The sequence below is a fragment of the Pezoporus wallicus genome, unplaced genomic scaffold (assembly GCF_028554395.1).
Source record: "Pezoporus wallicus isolate ANWC-B61680 ecotype Strahan unplaced genomic scaffold, APGP_CSIRO_Pwel_v1 contig_7731, whole genome shotgun sequence".
NCBI classification, from domain to species: Eukaryota; Metazoa; Chordata; class Aves; order Psittaciformes; family Psittacidae; genus Pezoporus; species Pezoporus wallicus.
Window position 1 is genome coordinate 1611576 of NW_026635361.1, and position 27580 is coordinate 1639155.

At 58.0% G+C, this 27580-nt stretch overlaps 3 protein-coding genes across 4 annotated transcripts; 2 read left to right on the forward strand and 1 right to left on the reverse strand.

Annotated features, from left to right (window-relative positions):
• Positions 1–7858: 7858 nt before the first annotated feature.
• Positions 7859–9003, forward strand: COMMD4 (COMM domain containing 4; the record flags this gene model as incomplete). The annotated part of the gene is made up of 6 exons (XM_057420509.1): positions 7859–7932; positions 8009–8080; positions 8172–8237; positions 8565–8604; positions 8700–8819; positions 8891–9003. Coding segments are annotated over exons 1-6 (414 nt in total), but the record flags the coding sequence as incomplete, so codon positions are not given.
• A 120-nt stretch (positions 9004–9123) lies between these two features.
• Positions 9124–13284, forward strand: NEIL1 (nei like DNA glycosylase 1). Of its 2 annotated transcripts, XM_057421582.1 has the most exons (8): positions 9124–9561; positions 9640–9759; positions 10174–10252; positions 11257–11356; positions 11459–11583; positions 12011–12038; positions 12771–12853; positions 12980–13284. In XM_057421582.1, the coding sequence occupies exons 1-8, from the start codon at positions 9140–9142 to the stop codon at positions 13232–13234; spliced, it is 1212 nt and encodes a 403-aa protein (XP_057277565.1). In that variant the 5' UTR covers positions 9124–9139; the 3' UTR covers positions 13235–13284. The 2 variants fall into 2 exon arrangements, with proteins under 2 accessions (XP_057277565.1, XP_057277558.1); XM_057421575.1 differs by lacking the exons at positions 12011–12038; positions 12980–13284 and having other exon boundaries at positions 12771–12860.
• An 875-nt stretch (positions 13285–14159) lies between these two features.
• Positions 14160–26277, reverse strand: MAN2C1 (mannosidase alpha class 2C member 1). The gene is made up of 26 exons (XM_057421565.1): positions 26177–26277; positions 25799–25924; positions 24666–24789; positions 23876–23946; positions 23502–23679; positions 22942–23131; positions 22415–22521; positions 22155–22265; positions 21238–21330; positions 20696–20812; positions 19873–19968; positions 19446–19591; positions 19148–19271; positions 18505–18626; positions 17980–18065; positions 17372–17542; positions 17040–17122; positions 16791–16885; positions 16566–16670; positions 16218–16374; positions 15786–15929; positions 15586–15695; positions 14953–15032; positions 14701–14846; positions 14442–14545; positions 14160–14367 (listed from the first exon to the last, which is right to left on the reverse strand). The coding sequence occupies exons 1-26, from the start codon at positions 26266–26268 to the stop codon at positions 14250–14252; spliced, it is 3096 nt and encodes a 1031-aa protein (XP_057277548.1). The 5' UTR covers positions 26269–26277; the 3' UTR covers positions 14160–14249.
• Positions 26278–27580: the final 1303 nt, after the last annotated feature.

Genomic DNA, 27580 nt, shown 5'->3' on the forward strand with positions numbered 1-27580 from the left:
GCTACCCTGGTATTCCACCCACTGATCCAACCCCTTGTGTTCTGCTCCAGAGGACACCCTGGAGCCACCCCTGCCTGAGCCGGGCTTCCCGGAGTACGGTGTGGCCATCATGGTGGTGTGTGGCCTCGTCATCATCACTGTTCCTGTCATCTTGCTGCTGGTAAGGGCCCTGTCTGTGTTGGGGGGGGAGAACAGGATCAAGCCGGGGTGAAGCAGTGCTGGTCTCTGAGCAGAGAGACCACTGAGGAGTCAAGCATGGCTGCAGCCCCTGTGCTCTCCTCCCCAGTGCTTGAGGACCAAGAGGCTGAGCTGGTGGCACGTGGAACCTCTCTCGGACAGAAGAGACCCTGAGGCAGGGATCCAGACCCTGGAAATGGATAGCCAAGGCTTCTGGGCATCCTCTGAGCAGGCAAGTGGCTTCTAGGCCCCTGAATTGAGCTCCTGTGCTGCAGAGCTGGAGCCTTGAGGTGCAGCTGAGGTTAGGGCAGGTCCCTGATGTACCTGAGGGCTTGGGGCAGCCCTGTGGGGGTGGAGACCTCCCCACTGCCCTTGGTGGAACAGCTTCTCCCCCTCTCCCCACAGGGCGCTGGGGATGCTCAGCAACAGTGGCACAGTTCCTCAGCCTGAGGAGAGGAAACGCAGCTGATGGGGGAGCCTGAGGAGCAGCTATGGGGGGAGAGATGCCAAGAAGCCATCCCTGCTCCCTGGTGGATGCAGGCTCAGTAGACAAAGAAATCTGTGTGTTGAACTTTATTAAACTGTTTATGAAATGCCAAAGCCAGTGGTGCAGGAGCTCTGCTTCTGGGCTGGGTTTGCTGAAACCTCTGCCTCCCCAGGCTCTAGTGATGTGGGTTAAAGGGGTGAGGAAATGCTTCCCTCGTGGGGCTGGGGTGAGGGAACTGGGGGCTGCCTGTCACCCCAGCAGGCTCAGCACCCACGGCTGGGGCCTGTCAGTAATGGCAAGGAGAAGCGTTGGGGTTTTGCCACCCAAAAGCGTGCTTTCCCCAGGCTCTGGTGGCAGGAAGCAGCTCTACAGACAGACACTCGCTGCTAGGAGCAGCTTCAGGAACTCTTCTCTAGCTACAGGTCAGCCAGTGCTGCGGGTCTCCACAGCAGGCACGGGCAGAGCTGGCCGCAAGCTGCTCTGGGGGTGCTGGACCCGTGGGAGGGATGCTCCGGGGCTGTGCTGAGCTCCCCGCTCCTCTCCAAGGGGGAGAGCGCCTCCAGCTGCGCTTCCCTCTGAGCTGCCGCACACGGAACCCGCTTCCTGGGGGAAAACCGGCTGCGTCCTTGGAGCCGCTTCCCAACGGGAATGGTGGGGATAGAGGAGGAACAGCTGGAGGACGGAAAACGGCTGCTGTGCCCAAATGCGCCAGACGCGACCTGGCCTCAGCCCCTGCCCTGGCCCGACCCCGAGAGGTTATTCCCGCACCAGCTCTGGGATCTCTATTGCAGCTCCAGGAGATCCCATCCCCAGGTTCTGTGCTGCAGCTCTGCCCCACAAGCTTTATTGCGAGCCCCACCCGGTGTTTCAGCTCCTGCTCTGCCCCAGGGCACTACCAGCCCTAAAGAGCTTATTTTGGCCTCGGCAGTGGGAAATTCCAGCTCAGCCCCACAGGGTTTTATTCCAGCTCTGTGGGATTGCAGCTCGTTCCCACAAGCTTTATGGCCAGCTCCAGTTCTGCATGGTCTTGGCTCCAGACCCACAATTGTTATTCAGGCTCCAGCTCAGCCCCAGTCTCAACTAATTTCAGCTCATTCCCACAACTTTGTTTTCCAGCTCCAGCACTCTCAATCCAGCCCTGGTTCTGTGCTGTATCAGGTCTGGCTCCAGGTCTCTATGTAAAGGCCAGCCGCAGGGGATCACAACCTGCAATGATTTTTGGCTCATTCCCATCAGCTTTATTTTCCAGCTCCAGAAGGTGCATTCCAGTCTGGCTCAGTCATGGCCCAGCTCTGGCTCTGTATCGCAGACACAAAGCATCCCAGCCCTCAGTGATTTCACCTCATTTCCCCCCCCAGTTTTATTCTCCAGCCCCAGTGCTTTCATTCCAACTCTGGCTTCAGAGTCTTTATTTCACACCTAGCTCCAGGAGATCCCAGCTCCAACCCTGTGTCTCTAGTTCAGCTCAGCCCTATGGGATTTATCCAGATCCAGCCCCACACTCAGCGATTTCAGCTCATTCCCACAAGCTTTATTCAAGCTTTATTTTCCAGCTCCAGAAGATTCATTCCAGTCCAGCTCTGCCTTATCCCACCTCCAGCTGAGATTCCATCTCCAGCCCCCACCAAGCTGCAGCCCCAGCCAACATCCAAGCCCTCAGTGATTTTACCTCATTCCCATCAGCTTTATTTTCCTGCCCCAGTGCTTTCTTTTCAGACCTGGCCATCTTTTCCAAGCCCAGCCAACATCCAAGCCCTCAGTGATTTCACCTTGTTCCCACAAGCTTTATTCTCCAGCCCCAGTGCTTTCATTACAGCCCTGCCTCTATGGAGGCTCAGCTCTGGCTCTAGGGTCTCTATAGCAGCCCAGCTCCAGGAGATCCCAGCTCCAACCCAGTGTCTCTAGTTCAGCTCAGTCCTATGGGATTTATCCAGATCCAGCCCCACACTCGGTGTTTCAGCTTATTCCCACAAGCTTTATTTTCCAGCTCCAGGAGATTCATTCCAAACCAGCTACCTTATCCTGGCTCCAGCTGAGATCCCATCTCTAGCCCTAGCCATGGTCCCAGCCCAGAAAAGACCACAGCTCTCAGTGATTTCAGCTCATTCCCACCAGCTTTATTTTCCAGCTCTAGAAGATTCATTCCAGTCCAGCTCTGCCTTAACCCAGCTCCAATCTGCAGCCAAGATCCCAGTCCCAGCCAAGATCCCAGCCCTCAGTGATTTCACCTCGTTCCCACAAGCTTTATTCTCCAGCCCCAGTGCTTTCATTCCAGCTCCAGCTCTGTGGAGGCTCAGCTCTGGCTCCAGAGTCTCTATAGCAGCCCAGCTCCAACCCTGTGTGTCTAGTTCAGCTAAGCCCTATGGGATTTATCCAGATCCAGCCCCACACTCAGTGATTTCAGCTCATTCCCACAAGCTTTATTTTCCAGCTCCAGCACTCTCATTCCAGTCCATCTCCACCTTATCCCACCTCCAGCTGAGATTCCATCTCCAGCCCCCACCAAGTTCACAGCCCCATCCAAGATCCCAGCCCTCAGTGATTTTACCTCATTCCCACCAGCTTTATTTTCCAGCCCCAGTGCTTTCTTTCCAGACCTGGACATCTTTTCTAAGCCCCTCCAAGATCCCAGTCCCATCCAAGATCCCAGCCCTCAGTGATTTCACCTCAATCCCACTGTTGGAAAAGGGCAAAGCCTTTATGATAAAACAATTATATAAAATAGTAGAAATGATTGATTGAGAAATTTATAAATCAATAGTGGGGTTTTGTATATTAGAAAATGTTGTAACTTTGCAGTTTTGTATCACGGCTGTTCTGTAACCAGTGTTGCAATGATAGTCTTAGTAGCAAAAATCTCTGTGTATGGGTGAATTTAGAAAGGCATGTACTGGAGACTATACCCAAGTAGAACCTATGCATAAGGTAGCCAGAACAGCATACCAGAAGCTGATGAGAAAATGCTAGCGTCCACACAAGGGTTGGGATATATCCAAGTAAGGAAAAGGTAAAGAGGAAGGCTTCTTACTTCATCTGAGGAAGACTCCTTACTTCACCGGAACGACCACCAGGCGACCACCAGAGGGGGCTGCGCAAGCGTAGAAGAGGCTGGTGCCGTAACACTCCTGATGTGGCCGTCCTTAATGCATATGCATTAGCTAATGTTGTAATCCGTGTTAAACGTGTATAAATTGCGAACGCGATGTGACGAGATTGGAACCAGATTTGGGTGCGTACCCCTGGTTTCCCAGCGCTGCAATAAAGCACCTCATACAACCATTCCGGTGGTTATGTGTTTGTTCCCACGCTAACACCACAAGCTTTATTCTTCAGCTCCAGTGCTTTCATTCCAGCCCTGGCTCTATAGCAGCCCAGCTCCAGGAGATGCCAGCTCCAACCCTGTCTCTAGTTCAGCTCAGTCCTATGGGATTTATCCAGATCCAGCCCCACACTCGGTGTTTCAGCTTATTCCCACAAGCTTTATTTTTCAGCTCCACGAGATTCATTCCAAACCAGCTACCTTATCCTTGCTCCAGCTGAGATCCCATCTCTAGCCCTAGCCATGGTCCCAGCCCCAGAGAAAACCACAGCTCTCAGTGATTTCAGCTCATTCCCACCAGCTTTATTTTCCAGCTCTAGAAGATTCATTCCAGTCCAGCTCTGCCTTAACCCAGCTCCAATCTGCAGCCAAGATCCCAGTCTGCAGTGATTTCACCTCGTTCCCACAAGCTTTATTCTCCAGCCCCAGTGCTTTCATTCCAGCTCCAGCTCTGTGGAGGCTCAGCTCTGGCTCCAGAGTCTCTATAGCAGCCCAGCTCCAGGAGATCCCAGCTTCAACCCTGTGTCTCTAGTTCAGCTCAGTCCTATGGGATTTATCCAGATCCTGCCCCACACTCAGTGACTTCAGATCATTCCCACAAGCTTTATTTTCCAGCTCCAGCACTCTCATTCCAGTCCATCTCCACCTTATCCCACCTCCAGCTTAGATTCCATCTCCAGCCCCCACCAAGTTCACAGCCCCATCCAAGATCCCAGCCCTCAGTGATTTACATCATTCCCACCAGCTTTATTTTCCAGCCCCAGTACTTTCTTTTCAGACTTGGCCATCTCTTCCAAGCCCAGCCAAGATCCCAGTCCCAGCCAAGATCCCAGCCCTCAGTGATTTCACCTCAATCCCACAAGCTTTATTCTCCAGCCCCAGTGCTTTCATTCCAGCTCTGTGGAGGCTCAGCTCTGGCTCCAGAGTCTCTATAGCAGCCCAGCTCCAGGAGATCCCAGCTCCAGGAGATCCCAGCTCCAACCCTGTGTCTCCAGTTCAGTCCTATGGGATTTATCCAGATCCAGCCCCACTCAGTGATTTCAGCTTATTCCCACAAGCTTTATTCTCCAGCTCCAGGAGACTCATTCCAAACCAGCTGCCTTATCCTTGCTCCAGCTGAGATCCCATCTCTAGCCCTAGCCATGGTCCCAGCCCCAGAAAAAAACACAGCTCTCAGTGATTTCAGCTCATTCCCACAAGCTTTATTTTTCAGCTCCAGGAGATTCATTCCAGTCCTGCTCTGCCTTATAGCACCTCCAGCTGAGATTCCATCTCCAGCCCCCACCAAGTTCCCAGCCCCAGCCAACATCCCAGCCCTCAGTGATTTTACCTCATTCCCACCAGCTTTATTCTCCAGCCTTAGTGCTTTCTTTCCAGACCTGGCCATCTCTTCCAAGCCCAGCCAAGATCCCAGCCCTCAGTGATTTCACCTCGTTCCCACAAGCTTTATTCTCCAGCCCCAGTGCTTTCATTCCAGCTCTGTGGAGGCTCAGCTCTGGCTCCAGAGTCTCTATAGCAGCCCAGCTCCAGGAGATCCCAGTTCCAACCCTGTCTCTAGTTCAGCTCAGTCCTATGGGATTTATCCAGATCCAGCCCCACACTCAGCGATTTCAGCTCATTCCCACAAGCTTTATTTTCCAGCTCCAGAAGATTCATTCCAGTCCAGCTCTGCCTTATCTCACCTCCAGCTGAGATTCCATCTCCAGCCCCCACCAAGTTGCAGCCCCAGCCAAGATCCAAGCCCTCAGTGATTTCACCTCGTTCCCACAAGCTTTATTCTCCAGCCCCACTGCTTTCATTCCAGCCCTGGCTCTGTGGAGGCTCAGCTCTGGCTCTAGGGTCTCTATAGCAGCCCAGCTCCAGGAGATCCCAGCTCCAACCCTGTGTCTCTAGTTCAGCTCAATCCTATGGGATTTATCCAGATCCAGCCCCACACTCAGTGTTTCAGATCATTCCCACAAGCCGTACTTTCCAGCTCTAGGAAATTCATTCCAAACCAGCCCTCTCTTATCCCAGCTCCACCCAAGATCCACCCTCAGTGCTTTCACCTCATTCCCACAAGCCTTGTTCTCCAGCACTCTCATTTCAGGCTTTGTGACTTATCACATTTGGTTCAGAATCTGTACTTCAGGCCTGCTTCAGGATATCCCACGCCTCAGTGATTTCAGGTCATTCCTACAAACTTTATTCCCTACACCATACTCAGTGATTGAACACCAGCTCTGCCTCAGGCCAGTTCCAGCTCTACCGCATCCAATTCATCCCCAGCCGTGAACTCAGCTCCCGCCCCGTGGATACCCCGGCTCCCAGCAGTGCTGGGCTTCGAACGAGGCGGGAAACCAGCGGCCGGACGCTACGCCTCAGCCAGGGCTGCCCCACCCGGACCCGCCCCTCACCCCGGCCGGCCCCCGGCGCCGCGGCCCAGCTCCGAGCTTCGCTTTCAGGCCTCTCTCGGGGGCTGACACCGTCCCTAAGCAGCGCCAGCCCCGCACGGGGTGGACACCGCCGACAGCCCCCGGCCCCACGGGGAGCGTCGGGGATCGGGGACAGCAGCCCCCGCCGGGGAGTGGCCTCGTCCCACCTCAGCACTCAAGCTTCTTCGTACACACCGCGTACACACCACAGCTCAACAGCAACAGCTTTATTATTGACCCTGCCCGACCCAGACCACCAACCTCCCCCCTCCCAGGCCGCGATCCCCCCGAACCGCCATCACCTCGCACACCACCCGCGGCACTGAGCAGCGGCTCGGCTACACACACAGCGGGCAGAGGCAGGTGTCCCTCCGCCCCACGCCCGGCGCCTCTCCCTGCTCACCGACGCGGCCGCGGCCTCCGCCTCCGCCTCCGCCTCCGCCTCCGCCTCCGCCTCCGCCTCCGCCTCCGCCTCCGCCTCCGCCTCCGCCTCCGCCTCCGCCTCCGCCTCCGCCTCCGCCTCCGCCTCCGCCTCCGCCTCCGCCTCCGCCTCCGCCCCTCCTGACCGCCGCTCCACCTTTGCGCCAGCGGCGCTCAGCGCTCGCCTTTTATAGCCTCTGCCCGCCCTACCCAGCGATCTGTGTGCTCAGGCGTACCCGTGCTCCGGCGTTCCCTATAGGCCGGACGCTGCCTGCGGGGCGGTGGCACCGGGGGGTGGTTTCAGCCCTGAGCGGGGCTTGAGGGCGGTGCTAGGGGTGGTGCTCGGAACTGAGCCGCTACAGGGCTCAGTAAGGGGCGGGCCCATGCGCGGCAGCCCCAGCTGAGGCGCAGCTGGTTTCCCGCCTCGCACAAAGCCCAGCGCTGCCGGACGTGACAGAGCCGGGCTGGAATGGAAGCGTTGCAGCTGGCAAATAAAGGTTGTGGGAAGGAGCTGCGGTCTGTCAGGGCGGGGATCTCCTGGGGCTGGGATCTTGGCTGGAGCTGGAATAGAGAAGCATCCCTCCCATGGGCCCAGCACCCCCAGAGCAGCTTGCGGCCAGCTCTGCCCGTGCCTGCTGTGGAGACCCGCAGCACTGGCTGACCTGTAGCTAGAGAAGAGTTCCTGAAGCTGCTCCTAGCAGCGAGTGTCTGTCTGTAGAGCTGCTTCCTGCCACCAGAGCCTGGGGAAAGCACGCTTTTGGGTGGCAAAACCCCAACGGCTTCTCCTTGCCATTACTGACAGGCCCCAGCCGTGGGTGCTGAGCCTGCTGGGGTGACGGGCAGCCCCCAGTTCCCTCACCCCAGCCCCACGAGGGAAGCATTTCCTCACCCCTTTAACCCACAGTACCCAGCGTGGAAGGGGCTGTACCGATGCTGTGGGTCTACAGGGCCACCCCCGCCAAGCTCCTTAACGCCCCTCAGCCGGGCTTGGGGCGGCCGCTACCGGCTCCTCCCCGCAGCACTCGGGGCGGGGCTGGCCGAGCGCGTTGCTTTCCTCCTCCGCGGGAGCGATTCCGGGTCGCGGAGGCGGGATCCGCGGTGGCACCGGCGATATGGTGGGGCTGGGGGCCGGGGGGAGATGTGGGGCGCGGTGAGGCAGCGGCGGGTTTTGACTGCACTTTCCTTCCGTAGCGGTTCCGGTTCTGCGGGGACCTGGACTGCCCGGACTGGGTCCTGGCCGAGATCAGCACCCTGGCCAAAATCGTTAAGTGTCCGCTCCCCCCGACCTCTGCCCGCACCCGCCCCGCCGAGCCCGGTGCTCACCCCCCTTGTCCTTCTCTTCCTCCTCCCGCAGTCCTCGGTGAAGCTGAAGCTGATCTGTGCCCAAGTGCTGCGGGACCTGCTGGGCGGGAGCATGGAGGTGAGTGACGGGGAGACGCCGCTGGGCTGCTTGCTCCAAACGGCATCTCCGCGGCGGGTGCTGCCGGCCAGTACTACCAGTAGTGACTTGGGTAGTGAGTAGTAATACTAAGGTGAGGATTCCACTAGCATATGGAGTCGTATTCCTGAGGTACCCACCAATTCTAGTGGAAGGTGCCTCTGCCCGTGGCAGGGCGTTGGAACTGGATGAGCTTTAAGGTCCTTTCCAACCACACCACTCTGTGATTGTATGATTGCTGGTGTTGGCTGTGGAGCTGTGCAGTACCTGGTGCTCACTATGATGGCCTCACATGCTGCTCTCCCACAGTATGAGAAGATCCTGAAGCTGACCTCAGATGCCAAGTTAGGTGAGTGCTGCTGCCCTGGACCCTACTGCAGCTCCGTCCCTGGGGATGGGCAGTGATGTGGCTGGGGCTGCAGAGCTGACCCCTTCCCCATGCAGAGTCGGGGGATGTGAAGGCCACCATTGCTGTCCTTGGCTTCATCCTCTCCAGTGCTGCCAAGCACGGTGTGGACAGTGAGTCCCTCTCCAGTGAGCTGCAGCAGCTGGGACTGCCCAAAGGTAGGGGTGACCCTGGGGGTGTCACCGTGGTGGGGTCGGTGCCGTCAGACAGTTTCATTGTGCCCTGGCAGAACACGCCAGCGGGCTGTGCCGGTCCTACGAGGAGAAGCAGAGCTCCCTCCAGGACAGCCTGAGGGCTGCCAGCCTGAGATGTGAGTGTGGCCATGGTCTCGGGGGGATGTACTGGGTCTTGGGGAGGGTCTTTGGTCTCTGGGGTCGGGGGGGAGGCTGGGTCTGGGCGTGTCCCCCGGGGCGGTGCGTTCCGCCGGTGCGTCCGGTGCCCGTGTCCCGCCGGGTCCGGTCCCTCCGGTCCTGCGGCCATGCCCGAGTGCCCGGAGCTGCACCTGGCCGGGCGTTACATCAACGAGGCGTGCGGCGCCCTGGTGTTCTCGGGCGGCGTGGAGCGCTCTGCGGTGGGCAGGGGCCCGGAGGTGCCGTTCAGCAGCGAAGCTTACCGCATCTCTGCCACTGCCCGGGGCAAGGAGCTGCGCCTGACGCTGACCCCGCTGGGCTCCGCCGGTGCCCCCCAGGAGCTGGTTTTCCGCTTCGGCATGTCGGGCTCGTTCCGGCTGTGCCCCGCCGCCGAGCTCCCGCGCCATGCGCACCTCCGGTTCCGCACCCGCGACAGCCCCCCGCGCGTCCTCTGCTTCATCGATGTCCGTCGCTTCGGGTCGTGGCGCCTGGGGGACGCCTGGCAGGAGGGCCGCGGGCCCTGCGTCCTCTCCGAGTACCAGGCCTTCAGGTGAGCATCCACTAGGCACGGGGAGAGCCCCCAGCTCGGCTTCAGCTGAGGTGAGCGTCCTGATGCACTCCCCCGCAGAGAGAACGTGCTGAAGAACCTGGAGGACAAAGCTTTTGACAAGCCCATCTGTGAGGCCCTCTTAAACCAGAAGTTTTTCAATGGAATTGGGAATTATCTCCGTGCTGAGATCCTGTACAGGTAAGGGGGGGGGGGGGGAGAGGCTTGGGCAGCAGGAGTTTGGCAGAGTTTTAATGGTGGCTTCTCACCTGGTAGACAGGGGCAAGTGCCAGAACTGAGGGCTGAGGTCCTCTGGAGAGGGGCTTTGGACAAGGGCCTGTAGGGACAGGCCAAGGGGAATGGCTTGAACCTGCCAGAGGGGAGACTGAGATGAGCTCTTAGGCAGAAGCTCTTCCCTGGGAGGGTGCTGAGGCGCTGGCACAGGGTGCCCAGAGAAGCTGTGGCTGCCCCATCCCTGGCAGTGTTCAAGGGCAGGTTGGACACAGGGGCTTGGAGCAAGCTGCTCTAGTGGAAGGGGTCCCTACCCATGGCAGGGGGTCGAAGCTTTAAGGTCCCTTCAACCCAAACTGTTCTGGAATTCTTTGACTCTCTCAGGTTGAAGATCCCTCCCTTTGAAAAGGCTCGGACCGTGCTGGAGGCCCTGAAGGAGCAGGAGCAGGAGAGGAGGAGGAAGGTGAGGAACACCCTCAGAAAGGGGCAGGTTTTTCAGCCAGAGGCTGGGATTTCTTTGCCTGCGGCCCTTTGGGACATCTCGACAGCTCCAGGAGCCTCTTGCCTTCTGTGGGGGAGCTGCACTGACCTGAGGAACGTTCCCCATTAGGGTCTGGGCTCAGCAGCAGTGGAGGTGGCTCAGTTTGCTGCCAGCCCCCAGCCTGGGCTCAGCCCTGCCCTGCCCTGCCTTTGGGCTTAGCTGGGTATGAAGCTGTGGTTCAGGTTGGCTGTTTCGGGCTTGTTCCAGCACAGGGGCCAGTTTCAGTTCATGTTTGGTTCCTTGCTCCAGTAGGGCAGAACATCATCCCTTGGCCCCTGCAGAGCTCATGCACCCCCAGCTCACACGGCTGTTGGGAGGTGATTTGCTGCTCCGAGTCTCTCCCATGCCAACAATGGGCATTTTCCCTTCACAACTCCAACCCTTGCTGCACGGGATCCTTCTCCTCAGGCTATTCCTTAGCTGTGAACAGCCCCTGTCTGGGCACATCTGCCCCTCCAGCGCAGCAGAGCAGCTCCATGACCTCACGTGTCCGGCTCATGCTCACGCGTGGTCGGGCTGATGAGCTGTGACAGCAGCACATACCCTTGAGCTGTGCTGGTGCCACTGTCAGGAAGCCTCTGGGTGTATTTGGGGTGGGTGAAGAGGAAGAGAAGGGGAAAACAAACACTTTACAAGCTTCAAACCTCTGGGGAAGGCTGCAGTGGACCCATGGCTGATCTCGTGGCCTCTGTGGTGGGGGAAGTGGCTGGTTTACTGAGGCAGAGAACAACAAACAAGACCTGAGTGCTGTTTGTACAAAGTGCTGGTGTTCCTGTGTGATTGCACCTTCCCTGGGCTTTGTAGCCATGGGGAGCGTCCTAATATGCAGTTTGAAGCCTGTGATGGAGCAAGTGGGGAGTGAGGGCAAGAGGAGATGGGAATCTGGCTGCTGGCAGTGACTCCGCTCCCATTCTGTCCCCCTGCAGAAACCCTCCCTGACACTGAGCAAGAAGCTGAAGCTGATGCGGGAGAACCCGGATCTGCTGGAGCTGTGTCACACCGTGCCCATGGAGGTCATCGCGACGGGTGAGGCACCGGGACAGGAGCCCCGGGCCTGCCATTCCCAAGCAGGAGGCTTGGTCACTGCTTCCTTCTCTACCTCTGTCCTTTCCCCCTCTCCCCTCCCAGAGAAACACCTCTCTGACCCGGATCACTCGGAGAACTACGCCGCGTTCAAGGGCTGGCTGCAGTGTTACCTGGTGCCTGGCATGAGCTCCCTGCGCGACCGCAACGGCAGAACCATCTGGTTCCAGGTAGGAGCCTGGGGCTGGGTGTCCCTGACCACAGCTTCAAGGGGACACCAGCTTCCTGACACCCCCCCCTGCATTACACGGAGTCACTGGGGTCTCCCTTGTGGCCAGGCAGCTGTGTATGGAGGTGCCAAGGATCTGAGGGATGGTGGGCAGGCTGGAGCAGATGGGATGGCAGGGATGGGGGCTCTGTTGGTTTGGCAGCACCATTCCCTCCCTCCTATGTCTGGGTAAGCCACTGAGGTGGGGACTCACAGAAGAAGCTGATGAGAGAGCTCCCAGGGCACAGGGCAGGTCCAGCTTCCCTGGCTCCCAGGGAAACGTGGCTGTTTCCACATCACTGCCGTGGCCGTGGGATGGAGAAGGGGCACAGATTCTGCACCCTGCAGAATGGTGCACCCTGGACAATGCTCTGTCACCTTCCTTGCAGGGAGAGCCTGGCCCCATGGCTCCCAAAGGTGAGTGGCCTCTCTCCTCTCCATGGGACCTGCTCTTGCCCCAGGAGGGCTGGAAGCCGGGAAGGCAAAGGCAGATGCAAATGCCCTCTCTCTGGGGCGCTGACAGGCTTATGATGGCTGTTGGCACTGGGATCAAGGTTTCCTACCTACCAGCACACCAACCTGCCTGGGCACAGCATTGCACCTGCAGGATATAGAATCCCACACTGGTTTGGGTTGGAACTGGACTTAAAGCTCACCCAGTTCCAACCCCTGCCATGGGCAGGGACACCTTCCACTAGAGCAGCTTGCTCCAAGCCCCTGTGTCCAACCTGGCCTTGAACACTGCCAGGGATGGGGCAGCCACAGCTTCTCTGGGCACCCTGTGCCAGTGCCTCAGCACCCTCCCAGGGAAGAGCTTCTGCCTAAGAGCTCATCTCAGTCTCCCCTCTGGCAGGTTAAAGCCATTCCCCTTGGCCTGTCCCTACAGGCCCTTGTCCCAAGCCCCTCTCCAGGTTTCTTGTATCCCCTTTAGGCACTGGAGCTACTCTCAGGTCTCCCCTTCAGGAGCCTTCTCTTGTCCAGGCTGACCCAGCCCAGCTCTCTCAGCCTGGCTCCAGTGCAGAGCTGCTCCAGGATAGTTTTCCATGCCTGCACCTTCGTCCCCATCACTGCCTGCCAGGCCGGTCCCTCAAGGTGCAGGCACTGCCCCCTCTCCTCACACTCCTAACCTGGTCCCATCTTTTCACACAGGGCAGGCGCCCCGCAAGAAGCGCGCTCAGGTGGAGTCAAACCCCGAGGCTGTGACCCCCAAGGTAAGAAGCTTGTGCTGTCCTGTTCCCTGTGCCCTGCTCCAGCTCCTCTTGGTCTGCCAGTGGAGCTCCTTCCTCCCTGCCGTTCCTCAGCATCCTTCTGTCCAGGCCCAGTTCTGTTGCTAAACTCTGGCTCTGGGGTCCATGCAGGTGCCCTCGAGGCGGCGGCCCAGGGCTGCAGCAAAACCCCCGGTGCCAGCCAAGGAGGAGGAAGAGGAGGCCGGTGATGGGCCGAGGAAGGGACGCGCTCGCAGGAGGAGGAGCGTGGCCACTGCTGCGGCCCTGCCCGAGCCCGAAGCGCAGGTCAAGGCTGAAAGAAGGCGCCGGACCCCAGCGCGCAGGGGCAGAGGTGAGGCTGGTTCCCTGCAGCACCAGCGCGGCTTCGGGGCACCCCTCACCCTCTGACTTCTCCTTTCGCTCTCCCCTTCCAGGCACAGCCCCTGCAGTGTGAGTGCTGCCGCCTCCCTCAGCGGCCTTTTAGCAGCCACAGGAGCAGCTCAGGGAGGAGCTCACAGGAGGAGCTCAGTGCTGGGGCTGCTCTGTTCCTGTGTTCACCCCTGCTTGCTACTGCTGCGTGGCAGGACGGAGGAGCTGAGCTTGGTGCTGATTTATTCAGCGTCCTCCTGCTGCCCTCAGGTATTTGAGGGGGTTAAGGGCCATGGACCAGTCATGCTGGCCTCTGGTCCTTCCCTTTGCCTAAGAGTGGATTGCCTCTTCCTTCCTCACCTCCCTTGATCACTGTTTTTAGCTGACTAATAAAGTATTTTGTATAGAAATCCCTGTGCCTGCCTTTTTGTGCTTAAGGATAGCCCCCCTGGGTCCAGCCTCTTACCCACATGGGCTGCAGCAGGCTTCCCCTCCACCTCATCCCTCCAGCAATAAAGGTAAGCTCTGCCTCCCTGGTCCCAGGAGTGAGATGCTGCTGAGGAGGGCACTAAGAGAGCGGCAGCTACAGCAGAGAGGAGGCAGATCAGAGCAATTACTTGGAAGTAAGTTAAAACAGGCTGGAGCTTGCTTTCATGTAATTCATTTGTGCTCCCCTTCTGCAAGGGCAGGGCAAGGGGCAGGTGAAGGGAGAGGGGAACGACTCGAATGTGTCTTCGTGCTTGCTACAAGGTTCTGGACAAGAGGAAGGCTGAGACAGTGGAAAGCTGCTTCTCCCCAGCCCCAGCGGGGTCCTAGCAGTGCCAGTGCAGGGCCAGCCAGCCTGTCCCACCATCTTACCCACACCGCAGCTGGCGAGGAGCTGGCACGGGACAAGTGTCCTGGGCTGAAGACCAGAGCTGTTCTTGAGGCTGGGTGTGGGCAGCGAGGGTGAGAATCTGCTGCTGCCACCTCCTTGGGACTGGGGGAGCCTCAGGCTGGGATCTGAGCTCATGGTGCTGGTCCAGGTTGCCACAAGGGTGATGGATGCTGTCATTCACTGCCTCAAGACCAAGAGGAGGGAGAGCACACGGAAGGGGGTGAAGGAGAGCCTGAGGCCCCGCTGCTCCAGCTGCAGGCGTTCTGCTGCCACCGGCTGCTCCAGGAGGTCACAGCTGGGGAGAGAGCAGCGGGTGAGGGTGAAGCCACCGCTCCCCATCCCCACCCCAGCCCTGCAATGTGGACTTACAGCATCGCCTCCTCAACGGGCAGCGAGGTCTGCAGCCAGGTGACGACTGTGCTGCCATGTGCCTCGTACAGCCGGACCACCACGGCCCCGGGCCTGTCCTCAGCCTTGGGGGACAGCCGGGAGCTCAGCCACGTGCCCTCGCAGGACATGCAAACGCTGCTCCCCATCAGCTGGTGCTGCCAGCCAGGGATGAGCAAGCCACGCTCCTCACCAACAGCTTAACCCCTCTGCCCTCCCCATGCCTGCCCCAGGGACCTGCCTGCTTGACGGTCTCCAGCACCACCGCAGGGGAGCTGACAGAAAAGGCACTATAGGGCGGGCATGGGGCAGAGCGGGCTGGCACCGTGTGCAGGGGGAAGTTCAAGCTGTAGGCGTGCTGGATCACACCAGCGTCCTGGAAGGAACCTGCAACACAAGAACCTCTCTCCAGCCTCTAGACACGCGCAGGCAGAGCTGTGCTCAGGCTGAGGCTCACAGGAGCACCCTCCACACTGCGCATCCCGTCACTCACCCAGGTGAGGCATCACGGCGTAGGTGAACTGGTGGTGGCCCATGTCTGCTGTGGCATCGGGGGACTTGGGTGCTCTCAGCCTAAGACAAGAAGGGGACACTGGTGGCTGTGACACACGGGGCAGAGCAAGGGGAGCACTGCAGCAAAACAATTGCCCTCCCTGCTACCCCGAGGCTGGGCCATGAGGTGGAAGCCAACATGCTGTTCCTGGCACCAGCAAACAGACCCTGGGCAGCCCCAGAACTAAAGGATTTGAAGGGTGGTTTTTAGTGAAACCTGTGGTGGATGGAGCCAAACTGAAATGTGCAGAGTTTGTCTTTGCTTTGTATGCACTGTAACGTTGCTGTTCCTGCCTCACCTTGAGCCTCCCCTCCTGGGGTATGTCAGCAACAGAAAAATTACTTGGTGCAGATGTGGATCTGATCCCTCCTGAATTATTTATGAGCATAACTCACAGGAATTACAGCATCTTTGTGTAACTAAGTCAGCCAAAAGCTCTCAGATGGCAGCTGCCACTTTGATAATACCAGACTATTCCCTTACAGACTGTGATCATTTAGGACCAGGCATTGCCGGGACCTCCAGAGACACCTCAGAAGGCAAAGGGGCTGCTGCAGCTCTGCCCCGACTCACAGCGAGAGGCTGAGGATGTTGCCGTGGGCCGATGCCCCGTACTTGCAGTCGTTCAGCAGAGCCACCCCAAAGCCATGCTCGGAGAGATCCAGCCACTTGTGAGCCCACACCTGCAGGAGGTACCAAGGGGCACGTTCCCCACCGAGCTACCGCCTGGGAGCAAGAGCAGCCCTGGGGCCAGAGCCCCCCTTTCCTCCCACCTCAAATCGAGCCCAGTCCCAGGATGTGTTCCAGTGCGTCGGCCGCTGGAGGTGCCCAAACTGGATCTCGTAGGTGGCATTTGGGCTGCGGACCTGCACAGGAAACTCCACCTTCAGGAACTTGTGAGCCTCCTTCCATTCAACCTGCGCGCACAGCAGAAGGGCATCACCACAGGGGCTGACGGGCAGAGGATGCTCCTGTCCTTCCCCGGTGTGCAGCACCCACGGTACACCAGGTGCACTAGAACCCCACTGGACTCTGAACACAGATGAACTGGTGGCTTCTTCCCAGGGGTACCCCCACCCTCAGGGTGCCTTCCCCTAAAGCAGGAGGGGGCTGCAGGGAGATAACAGGAGGGGGAGCGTGACTGAGATGCAAGGCCCTGCCTGCACAGTGCGATGTTTGTATCCCACTGCAGCCACTGGCCAAACCTGGGTCAGGAAGCGGAGGTAGGGACACGTGGCATCCAAGATGATCTCCTGGGTCAAGGTGCTGCTTTTCCCTATCTGCAGAGAGAAGCTGACACTTCCCCGCAGGCCCCCAGCCAGGGTGACCTCCAGAGGCTTCAGCAGCGTTGTCACCGGCTTCCTAGAGGAAGGGTTAAAGGCAGAGGTGGTAGATCCAGGCTCCCAAATCCCAATCCAACCCCCCATGCAGCAGGCACTCACTTCTGCAGAGTGAATGCTCTGTTACAGCTTTAGTTGCAGCTAGGACTGACAGGGAGACATGAACCTCAGAGCAAAGTCAAACCCCACATGCTGCATGCGCTGCTCCCCTACCTGGTTTCCAAGTGATAATCCATCACATCCCAGGCATCCCAGTACAGGGGGACATCATCAAAGAGGGCAAACTGGTTGGCACGGCAGCCATCTGGGACTGACTCTCTGGAACAAAGCAGAGCAGAGCAGTGTAAGAAGAACTGGCAGTGGAGAGGGTGCACAGTGAGAACACAACCTGAGAGAGGTTTGAGAAGCCCAGTTCCAGTAACTGGGTGACAGATGTACCTCTGGCAGTCCAGCAGCTGAAGGGAGATCAGGCGCCCCATCACGTCCAGGCAGGCTGCAATCACCCCATTCTCCATGGCAATGGACCCGTCCTCCTTGGGGGAAAGGACAGAAACTGATTTCCCAGACTCACACCTGCAGGAACTGGGAGCTCCAGTTGCAAATCCAGGGTGCGCGCTGGCTGCATTCCCTGGATTTCTCCCTAGTCCACCCCTGATGCAGGGTACCCGGATCTGAGGCTGTGCTTACCAGTTTCCTCACTACCACAGGCTGAGGGGGCAGCAACGGCTCCCTCACTACAGCATAGCCCATGCTGGGGACTGTCACCAGAGCTGGAAAGCAAAGAGGTTCTGTTCCAACATCTGCCCCAGTCCAACTGTACTGCCCCGCTGCTCTCACAGCAGACCTACCACCTCCTTGTGTACCCTCCTCTTCCTCATCCATAGGTCAGGAACAACTTGAAGCCCCAAGGAGCAATCTGACAGGTCAGTAAACCCTCCCCAGGGCAGGCAGTTCCACTGTTAGGTGTCTCTGCTCCTTCAGGTAGTTCTCATACACGACTTACCCTGGGTTGGACATACCCAATGTCTCTGTTCCGGCTGGCCCAGCCTTGGAGATCACCTCGGTCCGTTCCCAGGGCAGAGTGTTCAGCACGAGGGTGCTCCCGGCATCCCCTGCTTCAGGCTCCAGCAGTTCCCTGCACAGGGACTGCACAGCTTCCTGCTGCAGCCCAGCGCCAGCCCTGAGGATCTCTGAGCAACAAAGAGGCCCCAGTTGGATCCAGCCAGGCCGTTCCTCACATCCCAGGGAACTCCCGGCCCTCCCATGCAATGTACACACGCTTCAGCTACAATTCCTACTGATCATTCGTTATTGCTATCTATTAGTAAGTAATTAAAGCCTCAGATCACTCCAAACTTTGTTATTACAAGATAATACCAAAGAGCTATGCCAGCTCTTTGTGGTGCTGTAATAAAAGTGAAGCCACTGCAAGTGCCTGTGAGCAGCCAGGAGCAAATCTCTGCTGGGCTCTATCCTGGCCAGCAGCAAGCAGAGAAGTCCATAAGTTGGGATGGTTTTTAATGCCATGGCCCCCCGTTAATTCCCTGTTGAGTCAGCACTGCTCCAGACACAGCCTGTAGCACTGAGCAGCCCAGGACTGCAACCTCCCTGTGCCCTCGTGGCTCACCTGCGTAGTACTGCAGAGCATCCTCAACCACAAGCTGGATACAGCTGCCTGGCAGAACATCATGGAATTGGTTGAGCAGCAATAACCTAAAGCAGAGAACAGAAACCAGGTGATGAAGCAGGGGAGAGCACAGGGCTTACCAAGCCCTGTTTGTAAGATGGACAAAACAAATGTTCCTTATCCCCCCCAGTAGCAAACACGTGAGAGAAAAGGATTCTTTTCCATAACATTCTTTAAATCCTTTAAACCCTGTCAACTCTCATCTTGGTAAACCACAACCCTGGGGAGTAAGAGCCGGTTTTTATCCCTCAGGGCTACCAGATGGATTGTTACAAAAGTTCAGACAAGTTAAAACTGGTGAGGAATGAGGTCAGAAATGAAGCTTCCAGCCAGGAGAGGCTTTGGAGCTGCCTTCCAATGGGTGATGAGTCAGGGGAGGTGCCTGTGACATCCCGACCAGGCAACACCTCACCAGTTTCTGGAAGGGGCTGTGCACACACAGCACTGCATCCTGCAATCCCTCACCTCCAGAGCCGCTGCAGCTGGCTGGCAGGATACTGGAACCCACCGTCCTGTGCCATAGCCAAGGTGCTGAGCACTTCAACGTCATGGAGTATCCGCTCGCACTCCCGATTTCCCTTCTTTATCTGGTGTCAAAGCAAGGAGAGAAGGAAGATAAGGGGGTGCTGCTGTTTCCAGGCTTCCTTCTCACCCCTTGAAGAAAGTCTGACCATATATCTGTTTTATGGACTCCTGGCTACGAGGTGGCTGCCACTGTTGAGACCTAAAGGGCACTGTCTGAACCCTGGATCTGCCTGAGCAGTAGAATCACAGAATGGTTTGGGTTGAAAAAGACCTTAAGCTCACCCAGCTCCAACCCCTGCCATGGGCAGGGACACCTTCCACTAGAGCAGCTTGCTCCAAGCCCCTGTGTCCAACCTGGCCTTGAACACTGCCAGGGATGGGGCAGCCACAGCTTCTCTGGGCACCCTGTGCCAGCACCTCAGCACCCTCACAGGGAAGAGCTTCTGCCTAAGAGCTCATCTCAGTCTCCCCTCTGGCAGGTTAAAGCCATTCCCCTTGGCCTGTCCCTCCAAAGGGAAGAGAACTGAGAATGGCCACATGGCCTGGGGGTCAGGGGCAACTGCCTCCACCCGCGTGCACTCACCTGGGCCTGGGTGGTGTAGGTGCCGTTGTGCAGCTCGAGGAAGAGCTCTCCCACCCATGTGTACAGCTGCGACGACTCCTTCTCCAGGGCAGAAAAGAGCTGGTCGGGAGTGGAGATCTGAACCCTGCAGGAGAGACACACAGGGATGAGCCTGTGACATGGGCTAACGGTGCATCCTGACCACAAAGGTGACAGAAACCCCAACACAAACACACAGTGCTCCCCTCAATCTCCTCCTGTCCTGCCCCATGCTGCTCTCGCTGCTGGCCAGCAGAGAGGATGGGAGCTCTCCTCTCACCTTGGCAGCCCATCTGTGTCACTCATTCTCTTCATCCTGTCCAGCATCTCCTGTGTGGGGCCCCCTCCTCCATCCCCAAAGCCAAAGAGAAAAGCACTGTCGTTCACACGTCCTTTGTCCTTGTTGTTCTTCACTGTTCTCAGCACCTAGAGGGGTTTGGGGAGAGCTGTAATGCCCTGGCACCCAGCCCCAGTGCCACACGAGAAAGCCAGGTCAGCCTTTAGGGTGCAAAGCTCAGTCCTGCCCCAAATCCCTAGCCCCCAGCGCCCAAATCAGGCACAGACACATCTCAGAGGCAGCCAACTGACTGCCAAGCACCCAAACAGCCTTTGCCCAGCCCCGCTGCCGGCTCTCCCACTCCTTTCCCAGGCAATGCCCTCTCCTGGAGCCTCAGATCTTCATGTGCAGGTCTGGCCACCTCACTCACCTCCTCCACTCGCCCGTGCATCCCATAGGAGTCTCCAGGGGGGAAATGGGTCAGGACTCGGGAGCCATCGATGCCTTCCCAGAAAAAGGTGTGATGCTGGAGGGGAGCCAAAGGGAAGTGTCTTGTACCACACAGTGCCAAAATGCTAAAGCACAGCCCTGGTGCTCCCTGCAGGTCCCAAAGATCTCTGGCCAAGCTGGTAGCAGAAATGGAATTCACACTGAGCTCAGTGTTTCCAGGCTCCCTGACTCATCTCCCACACCAAGGTGTGTGTGTGGAGGGCACCCTCCAATCACATCAGCGCAGAACTCGTGCACTAAAGCCCAAACCTCCTCACAAGCTCTGTCAAACAGAGCCCAGCACCTCTGTCACCAGGGAAGTAAGGGCACAGACGACAGGCTCTTCAGAGCTCCTGGGGGATTCAGTCTGGGCCTTCACGTTCTCTCCACAGAGCTGCAGGATGCCCTGATGGATCAGTGCAAGGAGACAGTTGCACAAGGATGGGGAATGCTGCAAGGGCAGGGGACAGAGGAGAGGCTGGGTTTGCTGTGTTAGACCTGCACGCAAATCACAGCTTCCCATTTGGAAGCAGGAGGAACGTGCAGGCCAGGGCCCCAGCTGGGATCTCAGACCATGTCCCTCCTCTCCGCTAACGCCTAACAGGACATTGCTACCACCATAAACTGGTGGCTTCTGGAAGAAGAGCCTGTGTCAGCTAAGCCAGAGGACTGGCTCTACCCATGGAACCAACAGGCCCAGGCCTGCAGCCAGGACCCCGGCACCCACAGGTCCATCCCCTGGGAAGAAGGGAAGCACAACTCACCGGGAAGCTGTTCACCAGGTTCCAGCTGAGCTTCTGTGTGAGGAACCGCCTGATCCCACAGCCCCGCATCACCTGGGGCAGCTGGGCTGAGTACCCAAACGTGTCCGGCAGCCAGAACTGGGAGCAGAGGGACACGCACACCCCTGAGTCACGCTGGCCCCAAACCACAGCCTGAGCTCATGGCCAGCCAGGCTCTGAGCCCTGCTTGCAGAGGCAACTAAGATGTGTTTTGTAAGGAGCGGTTCTAGGGACCTCCAGGCAACATAACCAAGGCCTGGGGCTGTGCTAACTTGGAGCAACCTGGTCTAGTGTGAGGTGTCCCTGCCCATGGCAGGGCGCTGGATTTGGATGATCTTAAGCTCCTTTCCAACCCAAACCATCCTAGGATTCTATGCTACATGGGGGGTTACCTATTTCCTCATCACAGCTTTAGCTGCATAAGGCAGGGCAATGTGAGCAACCTGGAAGGCAGACTGGAGATGAGCCCTCACACACAGCAAGAGGTGGAGTGCAGGGAGGGTGTGCTGGAAAAGAGCAGGTACCTCGGAGCAGACCCGGCCAAACTGCTGCTGGAAGAAGCGCTGTCCCTGGAGGAACTGCCGCACCATGGACTCGCCGCTGGGCAGGTTCCCATCCTGGGGGGGAAGCACAGGGAGCCCAGGCAGCAAGGCAGGCGCTGGGGAAGTGGGAGCACCCCATGGCCACCCGCTGTCATACCAGCCTGGCACATCACAGGCAGGATCTGAGGGCCAAAGGAGGAGCAGAGCTCAGCCAGGCCAGACCAAAGCTCCTTTCTCAGGGAATGAGGAGTTTGGGAGAGGGGTGGTGGGTTTGCTAGGCTGGACACTGAGGTTTTCTGGCCCTGGAGACCACCACCAGCAGCCAGGATCAGCAGAGGCTTTGTTCCCCCCTCCAGTGTCAGGCCTGGTCATAAGAACAGAATAAGGTCATGGAGCTGCCGGAGCAAGTCCAGAGGAGGCCATGAGGATGTTCAGGGGCTGGAGCACCTCCTGTATGAGCTGAGAACATTGGGGCTGTTCTGCCTGGAGAAGAGAAGCTGCATGGAGACCTCAGAGCAGCTTCCAGTGTCTGAAGGGGGCTACAGGGATGCTGGAGAGGGACTCTTCATCAGGGACTGGAGCAACAGGACAAGGGGTGATGGGTTCAAACTGAAACAGGGGAGATTTAGGTTGGATATAAGGCAGAAGCTCTTCCCTGTGAGGGTGCTGAGGCGCTGGCACAGGGTGCCCAGAGAAGCTGTGGCTGCCCCATCCCTGGCAGTGTTCAAGGCCAGGTTGGACACAGGGGCTTGGAGCAAGCTGCTCTAGTGGAAGGGGTCCCTGCCCGTGGCAGGGGTTGGAACTGGAGGAGCTTTAAGGTCCCTTCCAACCCAAACCATTGTGTGATTCTATGGTCCCAGAGGGAGGGTGCAGTGAGCCAGGCTCACCATGCTGCTCACCATTTCCACCCAGGTGCCGCCAACAGGAATGAACTGCCCCTTTGCCACAAAGTCCTGAATCTGCTTGTAGAGCCCTGGGTACCAGCTCCGCACCCACTCGAACTGCTGGGCCTGCAGAGCACAGAGATCAGGCTCAGCTCCCACCACCTCAAACCACACCAATGTCCCTCCTCCCTTCAACTGCACAGGATGCTCCCTGCTACCCCAGGGAGTTGCCGGAGAAGCAACAGAAGGAGAGGTCCCAGAGGGATCTCACTGACCTGGGAGCAGGCGAAGGTGAGCTCCGGATTGCGCTCCATCAGACGGACCACCGTGACCCAGCTCCGAGCACACTTACGGATGGTCTCCTCGAACGGCCACAGCCAGGCTGCGGGGACAGGCATGGTCCCACTGAGGTTATTACCCAGCACAAACTCCCTTGGGATTGGGATCAGCTGGGAAGAATGCTGGAGCAAAATGCTAAGTGCCTGACAGCAACACAGCCTGGAGCTTCCAGCTCCCACCTCTGCTGCCTCTCTGTTGAGACTGAAACCCCTCCAGGGACTGGAAAAGGAGGGGTAAAGCCCAACAGGTAGAAAACAGCAGCCCGGTGTTCATCACCTGCCCACCAGTGCTGCAAACAGACATGTTCCCCTGCCTCACTGACAGACCAGCTATAGGGCACCACAGCGGTCCCTTTCCCTTCCCTTGGGGCGCAGTACCCAGTGCAGGAGCCCCAGGGCCGCTCTCCCTGTGTACAGCAGGCCCTGGCCTCCAGCTCAGCAGAGGGAGGCGGTGCTGCTCTCACCAGAGTCGATGTGGCAGTGCCCCATGGCGTGGATGCTGTGCTGGCTCTCGCCGTTCCTCTGGCTGAAGAAGGCTGCAGCGAGGGCACGGGCAGCAGGGAAGGTGGAGGGGTCCGTCACGTTGCACACATTCACCATCTGGTTGGCAGCGCACAGCGCCTGGGAACCCCGCTGGTTTTCCTCCCCGAGGAGCTGGGGTTGGAATGAGAACAGCCTGACGCCGAGAACCTGCCAGCTCCACCCATCATCTGGCTCTGCCAGCGGCGCCAGGCAACACCGTGGCCCTGCTCCACAGACACAACCTTACATCTTTGCTCATGTCCCTCCTAAAGCCGGGTTACACACACACCCATCCCAGCGGGCCCTCCTCTAACAGGTAAGCGGATGGAAAAGCCACTCTGTGGCTTCTCTCTGTTCAGTTTTCCCTACTTCAGACAACCAGAAGCAGCAGCAGCAAACATTTGCTCCTGCAGGGCCTCTTGGCAGGAGGAGATGGGTCATAGAATGGCAAGAGGAAGAGATAAAATGAAGCTGTGGAAGGGAACCGAAGGAGCTCACAGACCTGGGCCATGTCCAGCAGTATTTCCAGATCCACCAGCAGTTCATAGACATCTCTGTTGAAGACCACAAGCTCAGCCTTGCTAAGGGTGAACCTCTTGTCAGGGTCTGGAGGGGCGATCATGCTGCCCTTGCCCGCCCCAAAGAGCCCGTTGCAGGCCAGCTCCACGTACAGCGTCAGGCTGTGGAGACCAACAGCAAACCATCAGGCAGCAGATCACAAGCAAGCAGATAGGGAAATCCATTCTCCTCCCCGTGGTGGGGCCTGAAGAACAAGCAGAGCCCCTGAACGGCTTCTCAGAGAACCAGGATACAGACAAGGATGTATGATCCCAGCCTCTCGGCTTCAAACAATGCCAAGCTCCCCACTCTACCCACCTGTGGGGCTCAGTCTCTTTCATGCTGCTTGTCAGGATGTAGCTGGTCTTCTCGCCTTCCTTAGTCAGACCCTGCAGGGGAACATGGCACATTTAACACGTGTCCTCAAGGGTCCATGACAGCACGATGGGCAGGACAAGACACCCCAAAGTCCAGCTGGATGGAGGAGCCTGATCCCATGGGCTGTAGGACAAAGCATCCCTCAAGAACAACCAGCACAGAAGCTGCTGCTGCCCTGCAGTACCACAAACCCTGCAAACACCATCACAGAGCAGGGCACGGGTGCAAAAGGACACCTGAGCAGGACTGAAGCTGACAACCTTTAGAAACCAGACTCAAACCCACCAACACCAGGCTTACCCTTTGGGAACAGCCCACAGCCCCTCTGTGGTCTGACAGCACAGCATGCAGACCATGAAGTCATCCTCTCCCCACCCCACACATAAGACTCTTCACAACCACCCCCCTTCTCTGCACAGCAGTTTCTCCCTCATTTGAAGACAGCTCTCCTATTGCCTCAGAGATTACCCTTTGGGGCTAACCACCCTACAACTACATATCCTCCTGTTTTCCTTTGTGACCACTCTGCCTGGACCTCCAGATGTTCTCGATGCTCTCCTGTTGGTCCATGTGTTATTTTAAGCTCCCCACAGCATCCCTCTGAAGAGCGTACTACAAAGAGGAGGAGGTATCTTCTCCTGCCACACTGCAGAGGGCTAAGAGAGATAACCACCCTGTCGAGAGCAGGGTGCCTGGCACAGCTGGCACATCCCGATCCATGCCTCCTTACCTGGACAGGCTGGGCATCTCGCCACACCATGCCCTCCCCATCACTCTCCCAGACAAAGTGCACTTCCCGCCCTGCCCATGCCGGTGGGATGCTCAGCTCCACTTTAAACCAGCACGTCTGCCACCTGGAAGAGAACAGGCAGCAACCTCAGCCCTCTGTGAGACCTGCTCCCAAGGGAAACCACGCTTCCTCAGCGTCTCCATGGAAAAGCTCAGTGGGGACAGCACACTGACGGGATTCAAATGTAGTGATGCTGCCTGTCCCTGTACTGCTTTAACCTCGACACAGCGTGGTCGGGAGGTGGCTGTCACACATCCACAGCTGAAGCAGCACACAGTGCCTGCACGTGCCAGCCCTGCTCTGTGCCACGCAGACACACAGGGCTTTCCCCTCACCGTGAGCTGCTGGCCTGACCGGCTGCTCTTCCACCAAGGGATACTTTGAACTCATCAAGGGTCAGAGATGCAAGCGCAAGCTAAAAGCCAAGCTGAGTGCGGTGCCGTGCTCGTTCAAGCTGGCAGGGACTGGAAAACTGCTTCCCCATCCTTCCTGTGCACTCCTTCCAGACAACAGCACACCCAGAGCACACCAAGAACTGAATTATGGCTGGGGCAGGGCAATGCGGATCAATATCCCCGGACCTGTGACCCTTCTTATCATGGTCCTTAACCCCTAAGGGCAGGCTTGTGCCCAGGCTGCAAGGAGGCACAGCCCAAGGGGGTGAGGAAGCTGAGGGCACTCAGGAGGAAGCACACAGACCCCAGCTCCTCCTGGGGCGCCAGAGGAACAGGCAGGAGCATCACTTCTTTGACCACTGCTGGGGAAAAACCTCATCTTCTCCCAGCCCTGACACTGATCGCACTCAGAAGCATCAGGGTCACAGCCATGGCTATGACCATGAGCACAGAGGACTGATAAACAGGGCTCTTCCCTCTCCTCACAGACACATCTTGGTCTGTTTCCTCTGCCTGCTTGGCACGAACCTTCTACCTGAAGCACGCAACAGGGAAGCCGATCATCACCCCGTTTCTTTGCCATTGAGAGCTCACAAGGACTCACACACACACACAAGTAACTGAGGCACAAGCTCTGGCCACACCATAGCGACAGCCCCACGGACAGGCCGTACTTACGTGGGCCCGAAGGAGTCCCCCACTTGAGCCGGTCTGAATTCCTGCCTCACCGCCTCATCGTACGGGATGCGCCGCGGGGTCTGGAAGCAGGAGAGGGATGCGGGCGGGCAGCGATCCCCAAACAGCCTGAGGGTGGAGATGGGACAGCATTAACGAGGCCGGTCCCGGGGCACGCGCGTAGGCATCACCCCGCTTTCCCCCTATCACCCTGTTAGCACTTAATAGCGCGGACTGAACACCACGGCACGGTGCCAGGGACAGCCCACGGCAGAGCCGGGGCTGTGCGTGTGCTGTGTTCAGTGAGCCCGGGGGGTGCGGCACCCCCGAAGGGTAGGGATGGTGGCGGTGCGGGACGGGGACACAGGGACGAACCCTCACCTGCCCCGCAGGTTGCAGTCCGTGAAGTAGGTCTCGGAGAGGAACTTCTCGACCCGCTCCAGCGCCGTCCGCCTGTGCTTAGGGGCGGCCATGCTGGCTGCGGGCCGGCTCTGCGCATGCAGATCCGAGCTCCTCCCTCGGGAGGAGGAGCCAGGGCTCGGTAATGAACGGGAAACCCGCGATCCCGCACCCGCCTCCGGTCCTCCCGTCCCGCTCTATCCCTTCAGGAACAGCCCGGATTTCACGGTGCGTGAGCAGGAAGGAAGGAGCAATCCGTATGCAATGGTCAGCCCTGGCGTTTTAATGGAAATACCGCACTACAGTCAAGTTTACAACCAGTTGTATAGAAACCACGCGGGTGTGGGCCGAGGTCACGGTACAGAGTACAAAAAGCAAGTTAAAAGAAGAAAGAAAAGGGCAAAAGGAGAAGCACAGCTCTGCTATAGTACAGGCGGGAGCAGGGCTGGGGTGTGGGATGGACAAAGGGAGGGTGTCCCCGCCACATGCCGGCACCGGCTCCTGGGACAAGCACCCACTCAGATGTCTCAGATTGTCACCTCCGCATCACCTCCAGCGCACACCCGGGGACAGAAAAGACGGAGGGGGAACAGAGAGCAGGGAACGTCTGGAATGGGAGAGCCCTTCCTGGCTGTTACAGCGAAGGAGGGGAGTTTATTGCTGGCACATCGCGGCTGCTCCCCGCTGGGCGCTTCCCTCTCTCCATAGGAGGCTCCGGTTCAGGATGTGCCTGCTATACACATTGGCTGCCAATGAGTAGTGGCGCTCACGTCCCGCTCCGCTCCCCAGCTCTGGTGCCTGTGGAAGGATGATGGGAAGCTCCGGTGCCAGGAGGAGATGACCTGTTGGCTTGAACAGGGAAAACAACCCCAGGTGTAAGGGCAGCAAAGCCCTTCCCGAGGCTCCCCAAGCCAGGGAGAATGGAATTCCAGGACTGGCAGCATGGGTTTGTGCAAGGAAAGCTGCCTCCTTTGAGGAGGAGAGACGGTGCAGTTGTGTCTGCCGTGGATTACGAAGTCCGTGCCGACTTCTTATTCTTTAAAATGAGACTCTTCCCCCCTTGTTTTAAACATCTGCCAGCACTAAACTCTTCTACTTAGAAAAATATATATCCCAGATGTGGTTTTCATCAGTGAAATGCCCCGAGACCCTCACCGTGCCCTCTTCTTGTACACACACACACACAAACACACACGCAGAGCAGCTCAAGCCAGTACTGGTTTGGTACTTGAGGTGATGCGTACTCCAACCCCGAGAGGGAAAAAATCCATCGGCACCATCAACCCCAGCTAAGTAGCTCAGCAACACTTCCCAAACGCGAAGGTCCTGGGAGCTGGAAGATGAGGTGGGTACAAATGATCCATCGGGATACAACAAAAATTAAAA

Coding starts and splice junctions, on each gene's coding strand:
- NEIL1 (XM_057421582.1), top strand. CDS start 9,140: ATGCCCGAGTGCCCGGAGCTGCACCTGGCCGGGCGTTACATCAACGAG. Junction 10,253..11,256: donor AGCAGGAGAGGAGGAGGAAG/GTGAGGAACACC, acceptor GTCCCCCTGCAG/AAACCCTCCCTGACACTGAG. Junction 11,357..11,458: donor CATGGAGGTCATCGCGACGG/GTGAGGCACCGG, acceptor CTCCCCTCCCAG/AGAAACACCTCTCTGACCCG.
- MAN2C1 (XM_057421565.1), bottom strand. CDS start 26,268: ATGGCCGCCCCTAAGCACAGGCGGACGGCGCTGGAGCGGGTCGAGAAG. Junction 19,592..19,872: donor TGCACGGGCGAGTGGAGGAG/GTGAGTGAGGTG, acceptor AAACCCCTCTAG/GTGCTGAGAACAGTGAAGAA. Junction 18,627..19,147: donor CCTACACCACCCAGGCCCAG/GTGAGTGCACGC, acceptor CTTTGACACCAG/ATAAAGAAGGGAAATCGGGA.